Genomic DNA, 17,681 nt, shown 5'->3' with positions numbered 1-17,681 from the left:
TCTGTCACCAAATGTTTATGGAGCATCTACAAAGCGGTACATCTGGTTACCAGGCTTTCTTATAAGAGGAAGCAACAAGGCACAGGTAAGTTAACTCAAAGAGATTAGCCCAAGCCCTAGTAAGTGTTGTGAAAAAAAACAATATGAGTCGTGTGGTGGGAAGGATGAGGGCGTGGTGACCTGGTTATGGTGGGTGACATCTGAGGTTAGGAAGAATTTTATAAATGTTTAGAGTGTGCAGAGGCTTTGAGAATATAAATCACTTACTGTGTATGATGGGGCACAAGGAGCTTGGAAATTAACATTATTGGAAGGTGTTTTGGGGTATCTTAAAGTGAAATGTGGCCTGATTTACACTTTCGAATGACCAAGGTCCCCATGGCTTCTGTGTCCCAGAACTCCATGTAAGATTGCTGTGAGTGAGTTGTGGCCCGGCTCAGTCACAGCAGTGGAGACTTGACCAAGAGTTTGGAGTTGAGATAGAGCCACTCAAGTGATGGTCACTGGCTCAAGAGTATCAGGGAAGAAAGGACCCAAGCATGGTGCTGAGCCTTCAGCCTGAATACCTGAGGGGATGGCCGTGCCCTTTGTCAATGCCAGGAAGGTGTGGGAGGTGAGAATTAAAGGGGAAAACGTGGATAAGAGGAGTAGGGTGATAATCATTTTCCTTAAGCCCATCAGCAATATTCCATTTGGGATAGTAATTACAGTTCCAAATGGAGATGATAAGTAGGAATTTCAATGTGCAGAGTAAGTCTAGATCTCACATAAATGTCAGAGTGGGGGTATAAGTCCCCTCGTTAGTGTGGTCTCTGTGTCTGATGAAAATAGCCCAGAGAGAGGACAGAGGAAATAAGGGACCTGTGACAGCCTCAGGGGTCTTGGCTGCAGGGGTCTGTAGACACTTGCATAGCGGTCTGATAAGGCAGGGGGGAAATCACCTTAGTTACCTGAGCAGATAAGAATTAGTAATGAATAAAAGCAAGTATGCTAGATTTTGCTGTTCAGTGTGAATCCATGACCTAACTATATAATGCTGATATGTGTCACATTTACATATTCATGTGTTAAGATTTGTTTCTAGCCCTCACCAAACAGAGTAATGGATTCTAGACCATCCTGAATATCAGAAAGTTTTAATTTAAAAAAGTAAGCTTTAGTAAATCTTCCAGGCTGATAAAAATGGAACCCATGAAATAAAGCAAGAAGATGTAAATGTACTCTGCTATGGCTTGGTTCTGTGTTCCCACCCAAATCTCACCTGAATTTTAGTAATCCCCACTTGTCAATGGCTGGACCAGGTGGAGATAATATAATCATGGGGGTAGTTTCCCCCCATGGTGTTCTCATGATAGTGAGTTCTCATGAGATCTGATGAATTTATAAGGGGTTTTCTCCTTCGCTGCTTGTCACTTCTCTCACCTGCCCACATGTAGGAAGTGCCTGTGTTACCTTCCACCATGAAGGCACTGTAAGTGTGCTGAGGCCTCCCTAGGCGTGTGGAACTGTGAACCAATTAAACCTCTTTTCTTTACGAATTACCAGTCTTGGGTATTTCTTCACAGCAGCCTAATAACGGATTAATACATACTCGAAGCTGTTTCTTCACCCAGCAGCTTCTCCTGTGGACATTCCCATTCAAATTAAAGATCAGGGAATGATGAAGAATAAAAAAAGAGCAGAAGTAGAAGACCTAGAGGTGTGACTGTGACTGTGTGGGTGTGCTGTGTGTATGAACATGTTTGAATGTGTGAGAGTGTGTGCGTGGTGTCTCTGTGTGTGTGTGTGTGTGGTAAATGAGTGTGTGTGACTCTGTGTGAGACAGCCTGTGGCTGTGCCCACACAGGCCAGCACAGAGCTGGGTAAGCCTTAGACAAAGCTGAAAATTAGAGTTAAAAGAATTTGAGGAAAACAAGAAGCAAGAATGTGTGAAGAGAACAAGATGAGCAGACTGGAGAGGGGAGGTGAAGAGAACCAGACTGGAAGTCCAAAGAACATGTGTTCCAGTGAAAATGAGTCTTTAGGATAATATGATCAAGTATCACTTCTTTTTCCAATTTTTCATGATATAATATGATGACTTATTTGACTTTGAACAAATTACCAATGATTTATTAATAAATCATGGATAGTTGAAATATCAGTGTCTCAGAAATAAATCTGCCAGGTTTTATTTCAATTTTGTTTTAACGTTTCCTGAATAGTATTTAGTGGATTTCTGGATTTCGAAAAGGAAAAGAAAAAAAAAAAAGGAAATAAATAATCTTAATAGAATAAACTTAGTGGCTTCAACATTAAAGTAGCTTTTATAAATTAAAAACCTTCAAGTTACAAAATTAAAACAGTGTATATCCACATGAGGTAAACATTAAAATCAAAGGTATATCTCTGACTAGACCTTTCACATTAAAACATATGTTCTATAGTTCTTTATTAAATAAATCATGTAAAACTTCCTTTATTTTGAGTGTTGTTGCTTTCTTTTGTCTTCTCTTACATGATTCAAATATGTAAGAGATTTGTTGTCCCCTGCTAAATAATTTGTTTATTTAAAGAATTAGGAATGTATAGGTTTAGGTGTTGTTGCAGGTGCTTTCATGGTTTATTTTAGCCATCCCCATGAGGGATAAAAATGCTCTTTCACTGAAGTCTGATGTAAGCTCGCCACCTTGCGGTAACAGTGGGAACAGATGAGGATTTAAAAAACAAGAGTACCGAAGCAATATAGCAGATGTTATGTAAAAACTACTTTCCTGATTTAAAAATCTGAAAGTGAAAATCGACTTTTTCTGGATGAACGTCTGGTATTTTTTCATGAAAACTTAGGAGTTTTTCGTTAATTATAAAACTGTGTTTTTTGTGTATGTTCTTAATGTATATATACATATATTTATACATAAAATTATATATGGAAAATTTCTCCAAAAAAGGGAAATATAATTTCAGTAAATCCTAGATATAATCATTGCCAATATTTTGGCTTTTGCATTTCTGAAAAAATATCCATAAGTTCATTGGTATGTGAGTTTTCATGCATTGAAAAAGGTGTATTCTTATTTTTTACCCAACTTTACATGTTAATAATCTCCCATCTCATTCAATGTTCTCTTAAGAATTAAGAATTCTATCACTATAATGATTGCTGGAAACTGATGAAACACTTCGCAAAGTTATATATTTTTTAAATTTTGTTTTCATTTTACCTATTAAGTGGCAAACAAGATTGGAAATACTTGGATTAAACAAAGTTAAACAGATATATTTTGCCTCATGACATCTCTGAATCTTTCAGTGGGTACAAGGCCCTGAGAATCACTGAAAGTAACATACCATATTTCTCAGTCTTAAGGGCCTTCTCCTCAGCAAAATATTATACTAAATTTTATGTTTCCAAAGAATTTATTATTAAATATTCGAATAAACGTTAACTTGAGATAATTTATATTGGAATTTTAAAATTAGAGTTAATGCACCCATAGATAACATCAAAATCAGGATATAGCTAACAAATTAATATGAACGTTTTGTTACTAAAATTATAAGATGATATTGTCACTTTTATCCAAGTCTCATTCTATAAAATCATTAACATGTCTGCAAAAACATTTATTTTAGAATGGAACCAAAAGGCCGAGAGCTATTCTGTTCTACATATGGCCTGGCTTGATTTTCCAAGATGGGATCTGAATGTCTGTCTTTACAGCTGGATGTTAGAAAATACCTGTTATTCTGATGGTCTCATTGAACTGTTACATAATCAAATATCTTACACAGTTCAACCTTCCTCCTCTTAAGTAGTACAAACACATTCAGATATGCTTTTGCTATTTTATTTAATATGCATAATTTCTGTTTTCTGCTTTTCTTTTAAAATTCGATCATAATTATATTTTACACTAAACATGGTGTAGCAAAGGCATATATTCTCATATAAGGCAACTAGGAGGTCTTAGTTTCAGAAAAGTCCTCGATGTGACTTTGAAATATGCATTCTGATGTAGTGTGAACAAGGGATCTGCGAATGACTTTCTTCACTTTACAAACTAAAAATTTAATATCAATTAAGTCACTTTTATATCATCTTAACATTGCAAGTGTTTGTTTCACTTGCTTTTGTTTTGGTAGCTATGGTAGTAATTCAAGAACAGATAACATTCGTGTATCATACCATATGATAGCATCTGTTAGGGTTTTTAAAGCTTTATCACATCGAATTCTGACAATTTTATGTAATAGTTATAATTATCCCCATTATATAGATATAGACAGAAACTGAAAAAGGTGGTGAATTTGCTCAAGATCACATAACTCACATTTGAAAATCAGACATATTGACTCCACAGCCTCTGCACAATACTCACCTAAAACGGATTGCAATTTTATCTTGGAATATTTGCAACCAGGCTGCTGACACTATACTGCATTCCATGCATAGTTAAATTGCTTGGGTAAGATCTTTATCCCCATTATGCAGATGTGGTAACTGAGTAGCTGACAGGTTAATCAGCTCAAGAGCAAAGAGCATGAAAGAGGCAACCGTGGGATTTGGGGACCTGGTGGCCAGGCTGCAAGGGACTTAATCACTGTGATCTACTGATCTACCATCTCTTATAAACCTGCTTTTGCTCACAGAGGAAGCAACCTGCCCTTAAGGATTATCATTCCTGACAGCCCAAACCACAGTTCAGCCCTCTGTCCTGTTGGCAGGACTCTTCAATCGCAGACTCATGTGTCTGGAGAAGTACTCTCCTAGCTTTGTTTAATCTACAGTCTATTGCATAGCCAAAAATGAACGCTTTGCACAAATGCATATGTATTGGTGTATGCGGGAGGAGGAAACAGTGAAGATAGATTCATTTTGAAGTGTTGTAGTGTCTGCTTTCTATGTGAGTGCTTTAAATCAAGGGCAATGATATGCTTATACATGATATGATTTTGGCTGACTAGAATATTTTACTTCATAAACATAAGTCAGTTTCCATCTTTGGATTGTTAGATCTGGATGATAAAATGGTGATGTCAATAAACCCAATAAAGTGAAATCACATTAATTGGAGGGTCTCATGTCTAAATGCACTTTCAAATAGTCAGTGACAAAAAGCAATGGCAAATTGTTTTATCTATGGCAAATTGTTTCATCTATGTTCTTAGTGTTTTAACATCAATATGAAGCTCTAGTTGCTATTCTGATAGAAACAAGTATAAAGTTGTGTGTTCACTCTTGTGACCCTGGAAACTGTGTGAGGTACTTGCCATTTGGAGTGTGACTTCTTTGGCTGCTACTTTATAATAAATAAACCTTGAGTTTCCTTTAGATTACTAGAAAATAAGGCAGCTGGTCCATAAGAGAGAATAGCTTTAATGATGAACGTTGAGTCTCATACATAGAATAAGTCTTCTGTAAATGTGCTTTGTCAGAAATAGTAAAAGAAAAAGACCTGGTACTGAGGTTTAGTTTCTGAGAATACATGCTGTCCATAATCCACTCCATGCTACACTGGAAGACCGCGGCCTGGAAGGTTAGTTATCCACCAATAAACACAGTTATTAGAGTCTTCCACCCTCTGGAATACTGAGGTATGTGGCCCAGTCAGAGTTAACCTTTTGGTAAGTAATATTAATCAATTTAAAATATCTGTTGAATATTTACTACAAGCCAAGTAAGCCTAAGCCATTATGAGAAGTTAAACATAAACTGTCTTTTTTTTTTTTTTTTTAAACAAAGCATGGTCACAAGCCTAGAACAAATGTATACAAAAAAGATAAACATATACTGTTAAAACTTAAAAATTACACGTGAAGTGGGATTTAAGGAACGGCTAAGTTTTCTGGCAGGTTGGAGTAATATTTTACAACTGTACGAATAATAGAGTTTTGATGTGATTTGGATGGCAGAACTGAGAAGGGGTATCTGGGGCAGGTAGAAGGAGGGAGTGGTGTGTGGACATGGTGGTGCTGGAGATGTCAGGAGTGTGCTGGGAGCAACGGGCTACAGGCGTTGGTGCACTGAGTGCATGTGAGTCTTTGAAAGAGCAGTAAAAACGTAGGCTTGATTTAGTCTGCAGGCGGCAGTGCCATTGTAGTTCTTAACCATAAGAGAAATGAGAATCTTTAATGTATGATGGCATACATGAGAGAAATATTCAGACAAACAATATAAAGGAAATTCAGAACCGAATATAATGCTAAATTTTGGATGTCTATAAAACAAAATTTATTTTTGTCCAAGGTAGGTAAAATTTTACACTTTGCTACTTTTTTTTTTTTTTTTTTGAGACGGGGTCTTACTCTGTCACCCAGGCTGGAGTGCAGTGGCACAATTTCTGTCTCACTGAAACCTCCACCTCCCAGGTTCAAGTGATTCTCTTGCCTCAGCCTCCCGAGTAGCCGGAATTACAGGTGTGCGCCATCACGCCCAACTAGTTTCTATATTTTTAGTAGAGACAGGTTTCGCCATGTTGGCCAGGATGGTCTGAAACTCCTGGCCTCAGGTGATAAACCTGCCTCAGCGTCCCAAAGTGCTGGGATTACAGGCGTGAGCCACCACGCCCGGCCTATACATAGCTTCTTAACCATGTAAGGATTTGCTTGTTTTTATTTTTCATTTCCACAGCAATTCTGTAACTATTAGCAAAAGTAAGGAAGAAAATTCATAGAGAAATACCTAGAATAATACCAAAAAAACCCACAGAAAACACCATAAACAAAAGAGAGGCCTACTCCCAATTAACCAGCACATTTGCATAATTATTTAATGCAATGAAGCGTGTTAAAATTTGATTTCTTGACATCCCTAGGTTACCTATTGCATTCTTGATAAAATCATTAATATTTAATAACTGACCCTGAACATTGATAGTTTCACAACTACTAAGCAGCAGAAACAAACACAATCACATTTGGATTATTTGGAATTCAAATTTCAGTGCTCTTACCAACATAAAATTGCACTTCACTCACCAGAATGCAGCGTTATTTTTATTTTGTTTAAATTTTTAAACTATCCGATCCTATTTAATAATAATTGTAATAATTTTTCCTACTCATTATAGAAGGTCAGTAAATATTTATCTTCTTTTTAATGGTATTTCTTACTTGGTGGGTAATTGTACTTTCAAAACTACTACAATTTGTTAGGTAATAAGTATTTTAAGCATTTTTACAAAAGCATTTTGCAGCCATTCTAATATAAAATTTGCCAAAATCTCCATTATACGCAGTGTACAAATTTTGACAACGTTCACTATCTGCTTAACAGACTTTATCAGTTCTGCAAAAGCCATTATGATCAGCTGCAGAAATTCAAGTTTAGTTGATCACTAAGCAGCAGGTCTTTGCAATAATATATTGGATGATTAAATTTTACATTATGAAAGGTTTATACAGAACAGTACTTAACAAATCAGTAGCACAATAAAATTTTAAGCGTGATAGTTTTTTCCAAAATGACTACTACATGTTTTCTACTCTAATTTTCATTTTTCAAAATTACTGTTACATGCTTTTTACTCTTTAACCAGGAAGGTGAAGTCAAAATGAACAAAGAGGAAACTCTTTTGGGTTGGGGAGGAGGTAGGGATGAAGAACCAGGAATTCACGTTGCTTGAATTAGCTATGTGTTTGCCTTACTTTTCGTTTTCAGAATTTGAGTGTTGTTTTTTTAAAAGGATTTCTCTGGGAGTATTAAAATATAGAAAGTTGCCTTAAGTATATGAAGTTGTAAAGTACTGTTTTGATAGTTTTGATTAGTAAAGAAGCTAACTTTCTAAAACTTATGTGGTATACAGTTTTGAAAGGGAAAAAAACTCATTACAACATGACTGCAGTGGCTAAATAGTACTGATCATTAATAAATCTTCATTGACTACTTACTGGAAGTTAATGGGTTTCATGTGTAGATTTTGCTAGAATGCCTATCCTTAAAAGGATTGTAAACCCATTGTTGAAAGAGAAACACTCAAACTGCATTTTATCTGATATGTGGAGTGAATACAAAGGTAAAAACAAAAGTTAGCTTTAAGAGCACTTTCTGTACCCCGTAATCCACAATGCAGTATTACTGTAGAGACTGATCACTTAAAATATTCTGTCGCTCTGATAAACAAATGTATTTTTCCTAATATTGAAATCATACCTAACATTTTACATTGCTATATTAAACTCACATTTTTCTTATTATTATTTAGCCATATTTTATACCTTGTTGAAATTCTTACTTTACCTCCCAGTCCCCTCACTGTGCATTGTAATCTGGAGATAATGATCATTGTACATCACATCACTAGAATGTCTGAAATACACAGATAGTAAGCTAATTTTATCACCATATATATCAAATGTGGTAAGCATAACTTTATGTTCAGGATTAATTTTTTGATGATTTTCAATTTCCATGGCATTTTTCTATTAAGTAATGTCACAGGGTTTGCATTAGCATATTTTATTTGTTAGTGTTTGGTTAAGTATGCATTCTTCAAAATTATTTTAATATTTCAATTAAGTGTTTTTGCACAATAAAACTAAATGTATACATCCTTAATTTCTGTATGAAGTATAATTTATGCACATGGTAGATGCTTCAGGTTTGCTAAATAAATATGCCTACTTAAAAAATGTGGGTAATGCACCTCATTTTAATGATGGAAAATACCCTACAGCATTTTTTTAAACTGAGTCTCTCTGGAGGAATGCCAGCACTTTTAGTAACACAGGAAATAATTACCACTACCACACCATTTTTGAAATCACACGGCAGATCATTTATCTCAGTTTGTGGCAAATTATCAGTCTAATATTTTTATTTTTAGACCTGTAATGTGAGTGATTTAGTGCTGAACAGTTATAACTTTCTTCCTTTGTCTTGTTCTTGTTTTTAGCTCCTTGTGAAGGCAATACATTCTTCTGCCATAGTAACATGTGTATTAATAATACTTTGGTCTGCAATGGACTCCAAAACTGTGTGTATCCTTGGGATGAAAATCACTGTAAAGGTAATGATGAGTCCCTGAAATTTGAAAACATCTCCTCCCTGTGGATTGAGGTAGAAGTTTATATACGTCAGACAGTCTTTAAAATAAGAGTATCTAGTGCGTTTTATGAGCTCTGCATATGTCTTATAAGCAATTTGGAAGCATTTTTCTTAGCCTTTACTCATGTTGTGTCCAGATGTTTCTTTATTCATGGACTAACCTTAGCACTTGAATTCTCATTAAAGACATCGCCTGATTAGAGCCTGCAAAGCTATGAAAAGAAAACGGAAGCTTTCAGGGGCACACACTACTTTCCTATCACGTGTGATATCATCTATTTTTGGCTACACCTCTCATTCATTCCAGTTTGACTTCATTGGACGTTATGTACATACTGTAGAGATAAAATATATTGAAGGAGCATTTGTACTTTCAAATACTTTCAGCTACTTCACTCCACTTGTTTTGCTACAAAAATGCTCTTCTTTCCAGTGAACATAGCTCCCAGTGCCCTTGCCTTCTTCCCTTGTCTGTACATAAAGGCTTGTTTATGTAGACAGGGATCCTTGGCTAGATGATAGATATTGTATGTTTTAGTTAAGATGAAACTGCCATGTAAAGCCTTTTACTGAGATCCAATATTAAACAATTGGCAAAAGAAAATAGGCAAATAACTCTTCCATGCTTGAAGTCCAGTATTATCTACTAAAATGCCTTCTGTGCATAGAAGCAGAGAAACAATACTACAGTATTCTATGCTTCTTACAGTCAGTAAGAAAGACAGTTACACTATCAACTATTTTGATGTTGGGATGTTTTTGATTACTTTCGTGTCTACTTCTGAATGGATTAGAAATTACTTTCTGAGTGATCTTATTGCATACCTGTTAATAAGTAGTCACCATTGGCTGTGTCCTCTGTAAATTTGTTTCTATATATGTTAAGAAATGTTTGACATGTGATGGCAATCAACAAATGTGAGTGGATGTGCATTATGAAACTCCGTATTTGTTTTTTTTTTCAGAAAGAAAAATGATTCTTCTAACTTTTAATTCATTTTCCTGTGATAGGAGAAAAAAATTTTATTATTGCAGTCATTTCTAATTTTTGGAGGTTATATCAACGACAAGCATGCGGTGTAGCCTAAAGTTTGTTCTATGTACCCTTGAAAAGAATACGTATTTGCTATTGTTGGATAGTGTTCTGTAGATGCCTGTTGTGTGTATTAGGTTTACAGCATTGTTCAAACCTTCTGTTTGCCTTTTGATTTTCTGCTATGTTTTATTCGTTATTGAAAGTGTGTGTTAAATGCTTCAGCTATCATAGTTGAATTGTCTACTACTTTCTCCACTTCTGTAAAATTTTTATTTCATGTAATTTCAAGCTTGGTCACTAAACTCATATATGTGTGTAATTGTTATATCTTCCTCAGGACCCTTTTATCACTAAAAAACAATCTTGTAGATTTAGTGCATTTTTTTTCTTTAGTTTTATTTGGTCTAAGATTAGTATAGCTACTCCTCCTTTCTTATGATTTGCTTTCCATTCTTTTACACGCTTTTACTTTCAGACTATCTGTATGTGCGACTATAAGGTGTTTCTTTTGCAGACAGTTCATATTTGTATCTTTTATTTTATCCAGTCTAAGAATCTCTGCCTTTTCATTGGGTTGTTTTATACATTCACATTTAGTACTGTCTTTGATATAGTTGGACTTACATATTCCATTATCCTTTTTGTTTCTAAATGTCTCATGTATTTTTTTCTGTTTTCTTTCTTTTTCATTAGGTTAGTATATTCTAGTGCAATATTTTAATTCTTTTACAGTTGTTAATAAATTTGTTTTTACTTATTTTCTTAGTTGCTTTAGGACTTATAACATACAACTTAACTTCTCATAATGTAGTTTAGATTTATACTAACTTGAGTAAATTGAGAAACAGTAACATTTTTCCTATATAGTTCTATTCTCTCTTTTTTTCCAATTATATTTGTACATATTACATTTTAAATGTTACAAACCCAACAAAAAATACATTGCAATAATTACTACTTTATAAAACTCTCTTTTAAAGTGGTTGGTAAAAGAAGGGACAGCAAGTATATATTAGTGTAATTTTTAAACACAATCCTTCTTATTTACTATTTCTGATTTTTGTAGATTTGCATTACCCTGGTGTCATTTGCATTTGTTTTTGTATATTTGCATTACCCTGGTGTCATTTCCTTACTCAGTAACAGTTTTGTTGCCACCTTGTTTATACCATATTGTCACTACGTATATTGCACTTATGTAAGTTATAGTCCAACCTTACGATTATATACACAGAACATTGCTTTTTTAAAAAGTTAAGTGAAGACTGAAGAAGAAAGATGCCACTCGACTGTCCTTTGCAATTATTTCCATAATCACTGTTATAGACTGTATTTACTTGCCTGTTTAATTTATTAGTTGTTCAGTTTTTTCATATGGATTTGAGTTACTGTCTGAGGTCGCTTGTATTCAACATGAACTCTCTTCAGTATTTATTTTAAGGAAGCTCTTTTGTCTTTGAATTGTCTTCATTTTTGTCCCTCTTACAATGTCTATTTCATTTTTGAAGGTACGTCTGCTGGATAGTAGGTTCTGGGTTGACAGGTTTCTGTTGGTTTTTTTGGTAGTTGTTGTTTGGTTTTGTTTTGCTTTGCTTTTGCTTCAGCACGGAATGTGTCATCCTGTTGCTTTCTGGCCTCTACTGAGGATAACTCAGCTGTTAATCTGATTGGGGCTTCTTTCTATGATGAGGTTTTTTCTCGTTTTTTCTCTGTTGCTTTCAAGATTAAAATAAAAACAAACAAACATTTTTAGAGTCATATGTCTTTGCATGGATATCTTTGCATTTCTCCTGCTTGGAGCTTGTTGAAGTTGGATGTGAGTTTTCTACTTAAGTTTGGGAAGCTTTAGCGCTTCTGGTTTTTCTTGTTGTTGTTCCTGTTACTTTCCATCTCACTTTGTTTCTTATACTCCCATTACATTATGTTAGCATGCTTGTCGATTTGCCACATTTCTTTTTTTCTGAGGCTCTGTTATAGTTCTGCATTCTTGTCTTAAAATCATTTTCCTATTGCACCATTCTCATTCCTTTATCTTTATAAAGTAAGCTAACACTTTCTTCTTCCAGCTGAAATGCACTGTTGAGGCTCCAGAATATTATCATATTAGTAATTGCACTGTTCAATTCCAGATTTTCCATTTTTGTATGATTTATATTTCTTCATTAATATTTTCTATTTGATGAGCACCTTCTTTAGCTTATTCACTCATAGTTCCTTAGACATGTTGATTACAGCTGCTCGGAAATCTTTGTCTGCTGTCTCTGATATCTGGCTTCCCAAGGGTCCTTTCATTGCCTGTTTTTTTTTTTTTTTTTTTTTTTTTTTTTTTTTTTTTTTTTTTTTTTTTTTTTTTTTTTTTTTTTTTTTTTTTATACATTTCACATTCCTGTTTCTTTACATGCCTTACAATGATTTGTTGAAAATCACGTGTTAGATTTGTAGCATCTCTGGATACTCATTCTGTAGTTTTCTTGTTTGTTTCTAAATGTAGACTTGGCTGGACCATTTCAGTGATGTTTCTAATGTTGCACCACAGAGGCCACTGCCTTGAGCTTTGCACCATCACCCTTGGGCAGCATGGTTTTATCAGGGCTCTCTGCGCCTCATTTCCTGTCCTCTCTATTTAGCTATCATCTCTGTTGGCATTGCAGCCAGTTGTTAGTCTCCATCAATTGCCAACTGATGGCTCTACTGCTTTCAGCAATGCCCAAGATTATAAATTGTTTTATAGTCTTGTCAATTAAATGTTATTAATTGCAAGGGTAGTCCTTGAGTCTAGCCTTTGTGAGTTGTTATAACCCAGGAGGACTCTCCTTAGCTGTTACTCTCCTAACTTGTTCTGTTAAACTTCTAGATGTTCTAAGATTTGTCTTATTGCTCTTAATGCACTAACTGCCTTTTAATTGCATACCAAAAAATTTCCATAGTTTTTGAAATTATCTTTAGGCTTGAGCTTCTCCACACACCATTTCAAGTTAACTTTATTTAGGGGAAGCTCTAATGTTTTCTGTACTTGTATCCTGACTCTCTTTCTGGGCACAACTTCACCGCTAGTGTTCTGGGTAGGGGCAGAAATAGAGATGCAGGTCTGTTTATGCACAGAGGACTTGGGTGTGGTTGCTACTATGTGGTCTTGTCAGCTTGCCACTCCACCAGTTCTTCTGTGTCAGTGAACTGGGGTAAGCATGATCCAGTCCTGGCATTCTACACTGGAGGCACCTGGTGTTGAGCTCCTGCCCTCCAAGTGGAGACTGAGAGGAGGAACCTTGGGAGCCCCATACATCTCAGCCACTCAGACTGGAAAAGAGCATATCCAACATGGATCTGGTTGGGCATTGAGAAATAATGGTAGCTTTCCCCTCCTTAGGAGATGCCATAACTCCCTTAACTGAGAGCGGCGGGGAGAGGGTGCCCTATATTGTCCATAGCTCCCTGGGTAGGGCTCCCATCATGGTGAATCAAGAGTGGAGGAAGCAAGTCAAGGCTCAAATGCCACAGACTTTCACTGTTCCTAAGGGCATTTAATAGATTGATTTGTATAAATTTATTTCCACTTGATGTACACCATTCGGACAATTTCCTGAGTTTCATTAAACTAGGCTTTAATTGGTTGAGTTTTTAAAATAATTTATTTACCAGTTGTGATTATTTCATTTGGGAAAAAGTCCATGCCATCGTTCCAAAAGTGTGTGTCTTCAGATTGAATTGAATTATCCTTTATATCAGAATATTGTTGTTATTTTATAGATTGTGTGTATGTGTGTGTGCGCGTGTGTGCATGTGTGTATTTTAAGCTGAAATGCTGAGCAATGGGTGGAGGGGGCTATTTGTAAGGCTGGGCAGTGGATTTTTTGTGAAAAATGAGACCCTGCATTTATTTTTAAATATTTTCTTAAGCTATGACAAGCCTGTAAAAATTCTGTGCTCAGCTTGTTTTAAGTTTTTAATACACATTTTGACTGTAATGTTAATGTTTACTGTGTTGCTTCTTGTTCTGTCCGTTTGTTGTTTTCACTCTCTCCAACCTACAGAGAAGAGGAAAACCAGCCTGCTGGACCAGCTGACCAACACCAGTGGGACTGTCATTGGCGTGACTTCCTGCATCGTGATCATCCTCATTATCATCTCTGTCATTGTACAGATCAAACAGCCTCGTAAAAAATATGTCCAAAGGAAATCAGACTTTGACCAGACAGTTTTCCAGGAGGTATTTGAACCTCCTCATTATGAGTTATGTACTCTCAGAGGGACGGGAGCTACAGTTGACTTTGCAGATGTGGCAGATGACTTTGAAAATTACCATAAACTGCGGAGGTCATCTTCCAAATGCATTCATGACCATCACTGTGGATCACAGCTGTCCAGCACGAAAGGCAGCCGCAGTAACCTCAGCACAAGAGATGCTTCTATCTTGACAGAGATGCCCACACAGCCAGGAAAACCCCTCATCCCACCCATGAACAGAAGAAATATCCTTGTCATGAAACACAACTACTCGCAAGATGCTGCAGATGCCTGTGACATAGATGAAATCGAAGAGGTGCCGACCACCAGTCACAGGCTGTCCAGACACGATAAAGCCGTCCAGCGGTCAGTATCAATAGATTTTTTGATGACAACTATAACCTGAGGACTGAAATCCTTCCAGAATGTTGTCTTCTATTTTGTCTTCATATTTCAGTTTCCCTTTAATTAATGATTTAAACCATAGTTTTCCAATATTTTCCTCTTCTTTTTTCCTTACTGCTATCCATATTCTTCCTAAACCTCATATATGTGCATGGTATGTATATTTGTGTGAACACATATGTACACAGAGACCAAAGATACTTTATTTCTAAACATATACACATTTATTAAATTATGGCTTTTAATTTATAATACAGATTTATATTGCACACTTGCTTCCATGTGATCATTAATATTTCTCTCATCAATATTTATATATTTTGAGATATTAAATGATATTTGGAAGCAATTGCCTTACCAAGATGGCTTACCCATCTTGATAAACAATTTTAATCCCCAAATAACATATTTTTCAATATAATGTATTTATTTTTGGTAGAAACACAAAAATTCTTTTCTTTCACATGTAACATTATATTTATATTAGGAATTGCATAGTATAGTATGATATACTCATCATTTACATCTAAATGTTGTAAGAAATAGTAGAAACATTTGATTTTTTTTTCCTTTTACTATAAATACAATATTTTCTGTGTTGTAATATTAGCCTTAAAATGAGTGAAAGTTTTGAGTAAAAAAATTTAAATTTAGGAAATATTATTTTAAATTCAGAACTCTTATCAACTTATATTTTGTTTTGCATGTTTACTAGCATTTAGTTTATTTTATAAATTGTGACCTACTTTCTCCCTTCATTACACATCCTTAAAACCTAAAATATATAGTTGATTTGATACGTTTTGCATGCTGACATAAGTCTATTTCCACAGTTTTCTGAATTTTAAAAATGCTTTTAAGTAAATATTTGTATACATATATTTTTTTGTGCAAATAGTACTTTGTTGAGTGAAATAGCCATAACATTCCAGGTTCTGCCTCATTGGGTCTCTAAGCAAACATGAATCTGAATACAACACAACTAGGGTCTAAAAAGACAATTCAAGGTAAGCAAATGCCCTTGGTTCCTTCTCCTACTTTGTCGTATTCTGTTTTGTTGCAACTGTCTTGTAGTTTTTTAGGGAATGTGCTATTTATCCATTATTTCTTGAGATATGTGTTTCATGACATTTCATTATTAGAAATACGATGGGTTCAGTGTTTATAGGAGAGATGATTCTCAGGATACATACCTTTAAAACAAATGTTAGTATTCTTACCATCAAGCATTGTACTGAAATATAATTTAGAAAGATATCAAATTAATAATCTATATTTTACGTGTTTTAAGGTAAAGATACTACAATTGATGAACTTTCTCCAAAGAAATACTAGAAGAAACCCAAGGTTTTCAAATTAAGAAAATAGAATAGATATTCAGTCTCAGTATAGCTGAAGTTAATATTTAAAACTGGTAACTACTTTCTTTATGTAATTTGGCAACATTCTACTCAAAATTTATACACTAAATATTGTTGGTACTTACACAATTTATGAACTCTTTTTGCATGAATATGTAGCTCATCTCATCAAAATTAATTGCAGCATGTTATGTCAAATTTTATACTATAAAATTTGAATGCAAAAGGTTTCATTAACACCAGTTGTCCATGTGTACATCGATTTTGTCATCAGATATCACAATGGCTTTACGTTTTGCACTTGATAGCCTATATCTATATTAGCCTAATTTGTCTCCAGTTGAATTTGCTTGACAGCTAATCTCTTCTAAACTCCTCAAGCCTATCAACTATTTTTGAACTAGGTGAATGCATTTCCATGCTCTATATTACCTTAATAAATTGGTGTATTTGTATGCATTTTTCATTGGGAGAAAATGTTTTAACTGTTTTTTATTTTCAGAGAAGAACTATTTATACAAACATGGGGACTGTGAAAAGAAAATTCTATAGTGAATTGTGAAAAGTGGACATATTTCTAAATTCATTCCACTGCCTTTATCCAAACTTAAGAATTACAGACATTTGTTATTCCTTCGGCAAGACATCCCCGCTGCACAATGATATGTTCATTTCGTAATTTGGTTGCTGGCCACCAAGTGCTCCTTAGTTTTTAAATACATTTTGAGATTTACTGGAAACTTGAAGAAGAAATTAGTTCCCGATTAAGACTATCCCAACTTTATTTTTATTGTCAGTTTCACTTTTGTTTCTATGTTGTTTTATGTCTTTGTTATATAATTGTACATTGTGTGATATGTGGAAAAAAAAAACACAAATTTGGATGAACCTTGTGTTACATGTACATTGTTTTCATTATATAGACTGCTTGAGAATAGTGCGTTCCTGAATGATTTTGAACATGCTACAGTGAAAAGTGACTGTGGACCATGGAATCACCAGCTAGAGGTTATGGACTATACACACCTGTTACTATATTCTGATTAAATGCAGCAAAAAGTAACAAGTAAAATTACTAGATTGCAATAAAAAATTTCATTTTTGGTCTTTCCTATATATCCCCGATTTTTCCTTTTTGTTTATATTAAAGAAGGTATTGAGTTTCAGAAATCCTTTTTGAAATCAGGTATTTTACCATTCATACTCTACAGTGAAATGTTTTTGATTAAGCAGTTAGCAATATGACCAAATTGACAGTTTGAGAAAACACCATGCATGTCAGTACTGGATATTTGAGCTGGGAAAATATCCTTTTTGTTAGACACATTGTAAAAAGCATGCATTGTCAAATACTGTTGTTACTCTTCCATTTCTTTATGTCATATGCTTGCTACTTATGACTTTTTATATAAATATATATAAAATGTATAATAATTTCCTAATTTGAGTTAAGAGAAATATTTTCTTCCACTAGAGTGATAAAAAACTGACTTACATAAATACACATTTTATACCAACCCTTTCCACCTTTTAGTACAGGATATCCTTCAGTACTGAGGCTTACTTCCCCAAATATTTGGCTTCTAAAAGTTTAGGGGAATGTGTTCTTCTTTTAGAACAGGAAAGT

General features: G+C 34.7%; 1 protein-coding gene across 5 annotated transcripts in view; it reads left to right on the top strand.

Moving 5' to 3' along the window:
• Window positions 1–17,496, top strand: part of NETO1 (neuropilin and tolloid like 1) — a 114,975-nt gene extending 97,479 nt beyond the window's left edge. For 3 of the 5 annotated variants that reach the window (XM_017527534.2, XM_037738135.1, XM_037738137.1), the window contains exons 8-11: window positions 8,877–8,990; window positions 14,096–14,654; window positions 15,626–15,700; window positions 16,557–17,496. In XM_017527534.2, the coding sequence (XP_017383023.1) occupies window positions 8,877–8,990; window positions 14,096–14,654; window positions 15,626–15,686 (734 nt within the window). In that variant the 3' untranslated portion in view covers window positions 15,687–15,700; window positions 16,557–17,496. The remainder of the gene's footprint in view (window positions 1–8,876; window positions 8,991–14,095; window positions 14,655–15,625; window positions 15,701–16,556) is intronic. The other 2 variants (XM_017527535.2, XM_037738136.1) reach the window with 2 other exon arrangements.
• The last annotated feature ends 185 nt before the right edge of the window (window positions 17,497–17,681 follow it).

The sequence above is a fragment of the Cebus imitator genome, unplaced genomic scaffold (assembly GCF_001604975.1).
Source record: "Cebus imitator isolate Cc_AM_T3 unplaced genomic scaffold, Cebus_imitator-1.0 Scaffold49, whole genome shotgun sequence".
Taxonomy (NCBI): Eukaryota; Metazoa; Chordata; class Mammalia; order Primates; family Cebidae; genus Cebus; species Cebus imitator.
This window is presented reverse-complemented; position numbering and strand designations above follow the sequence as displayed.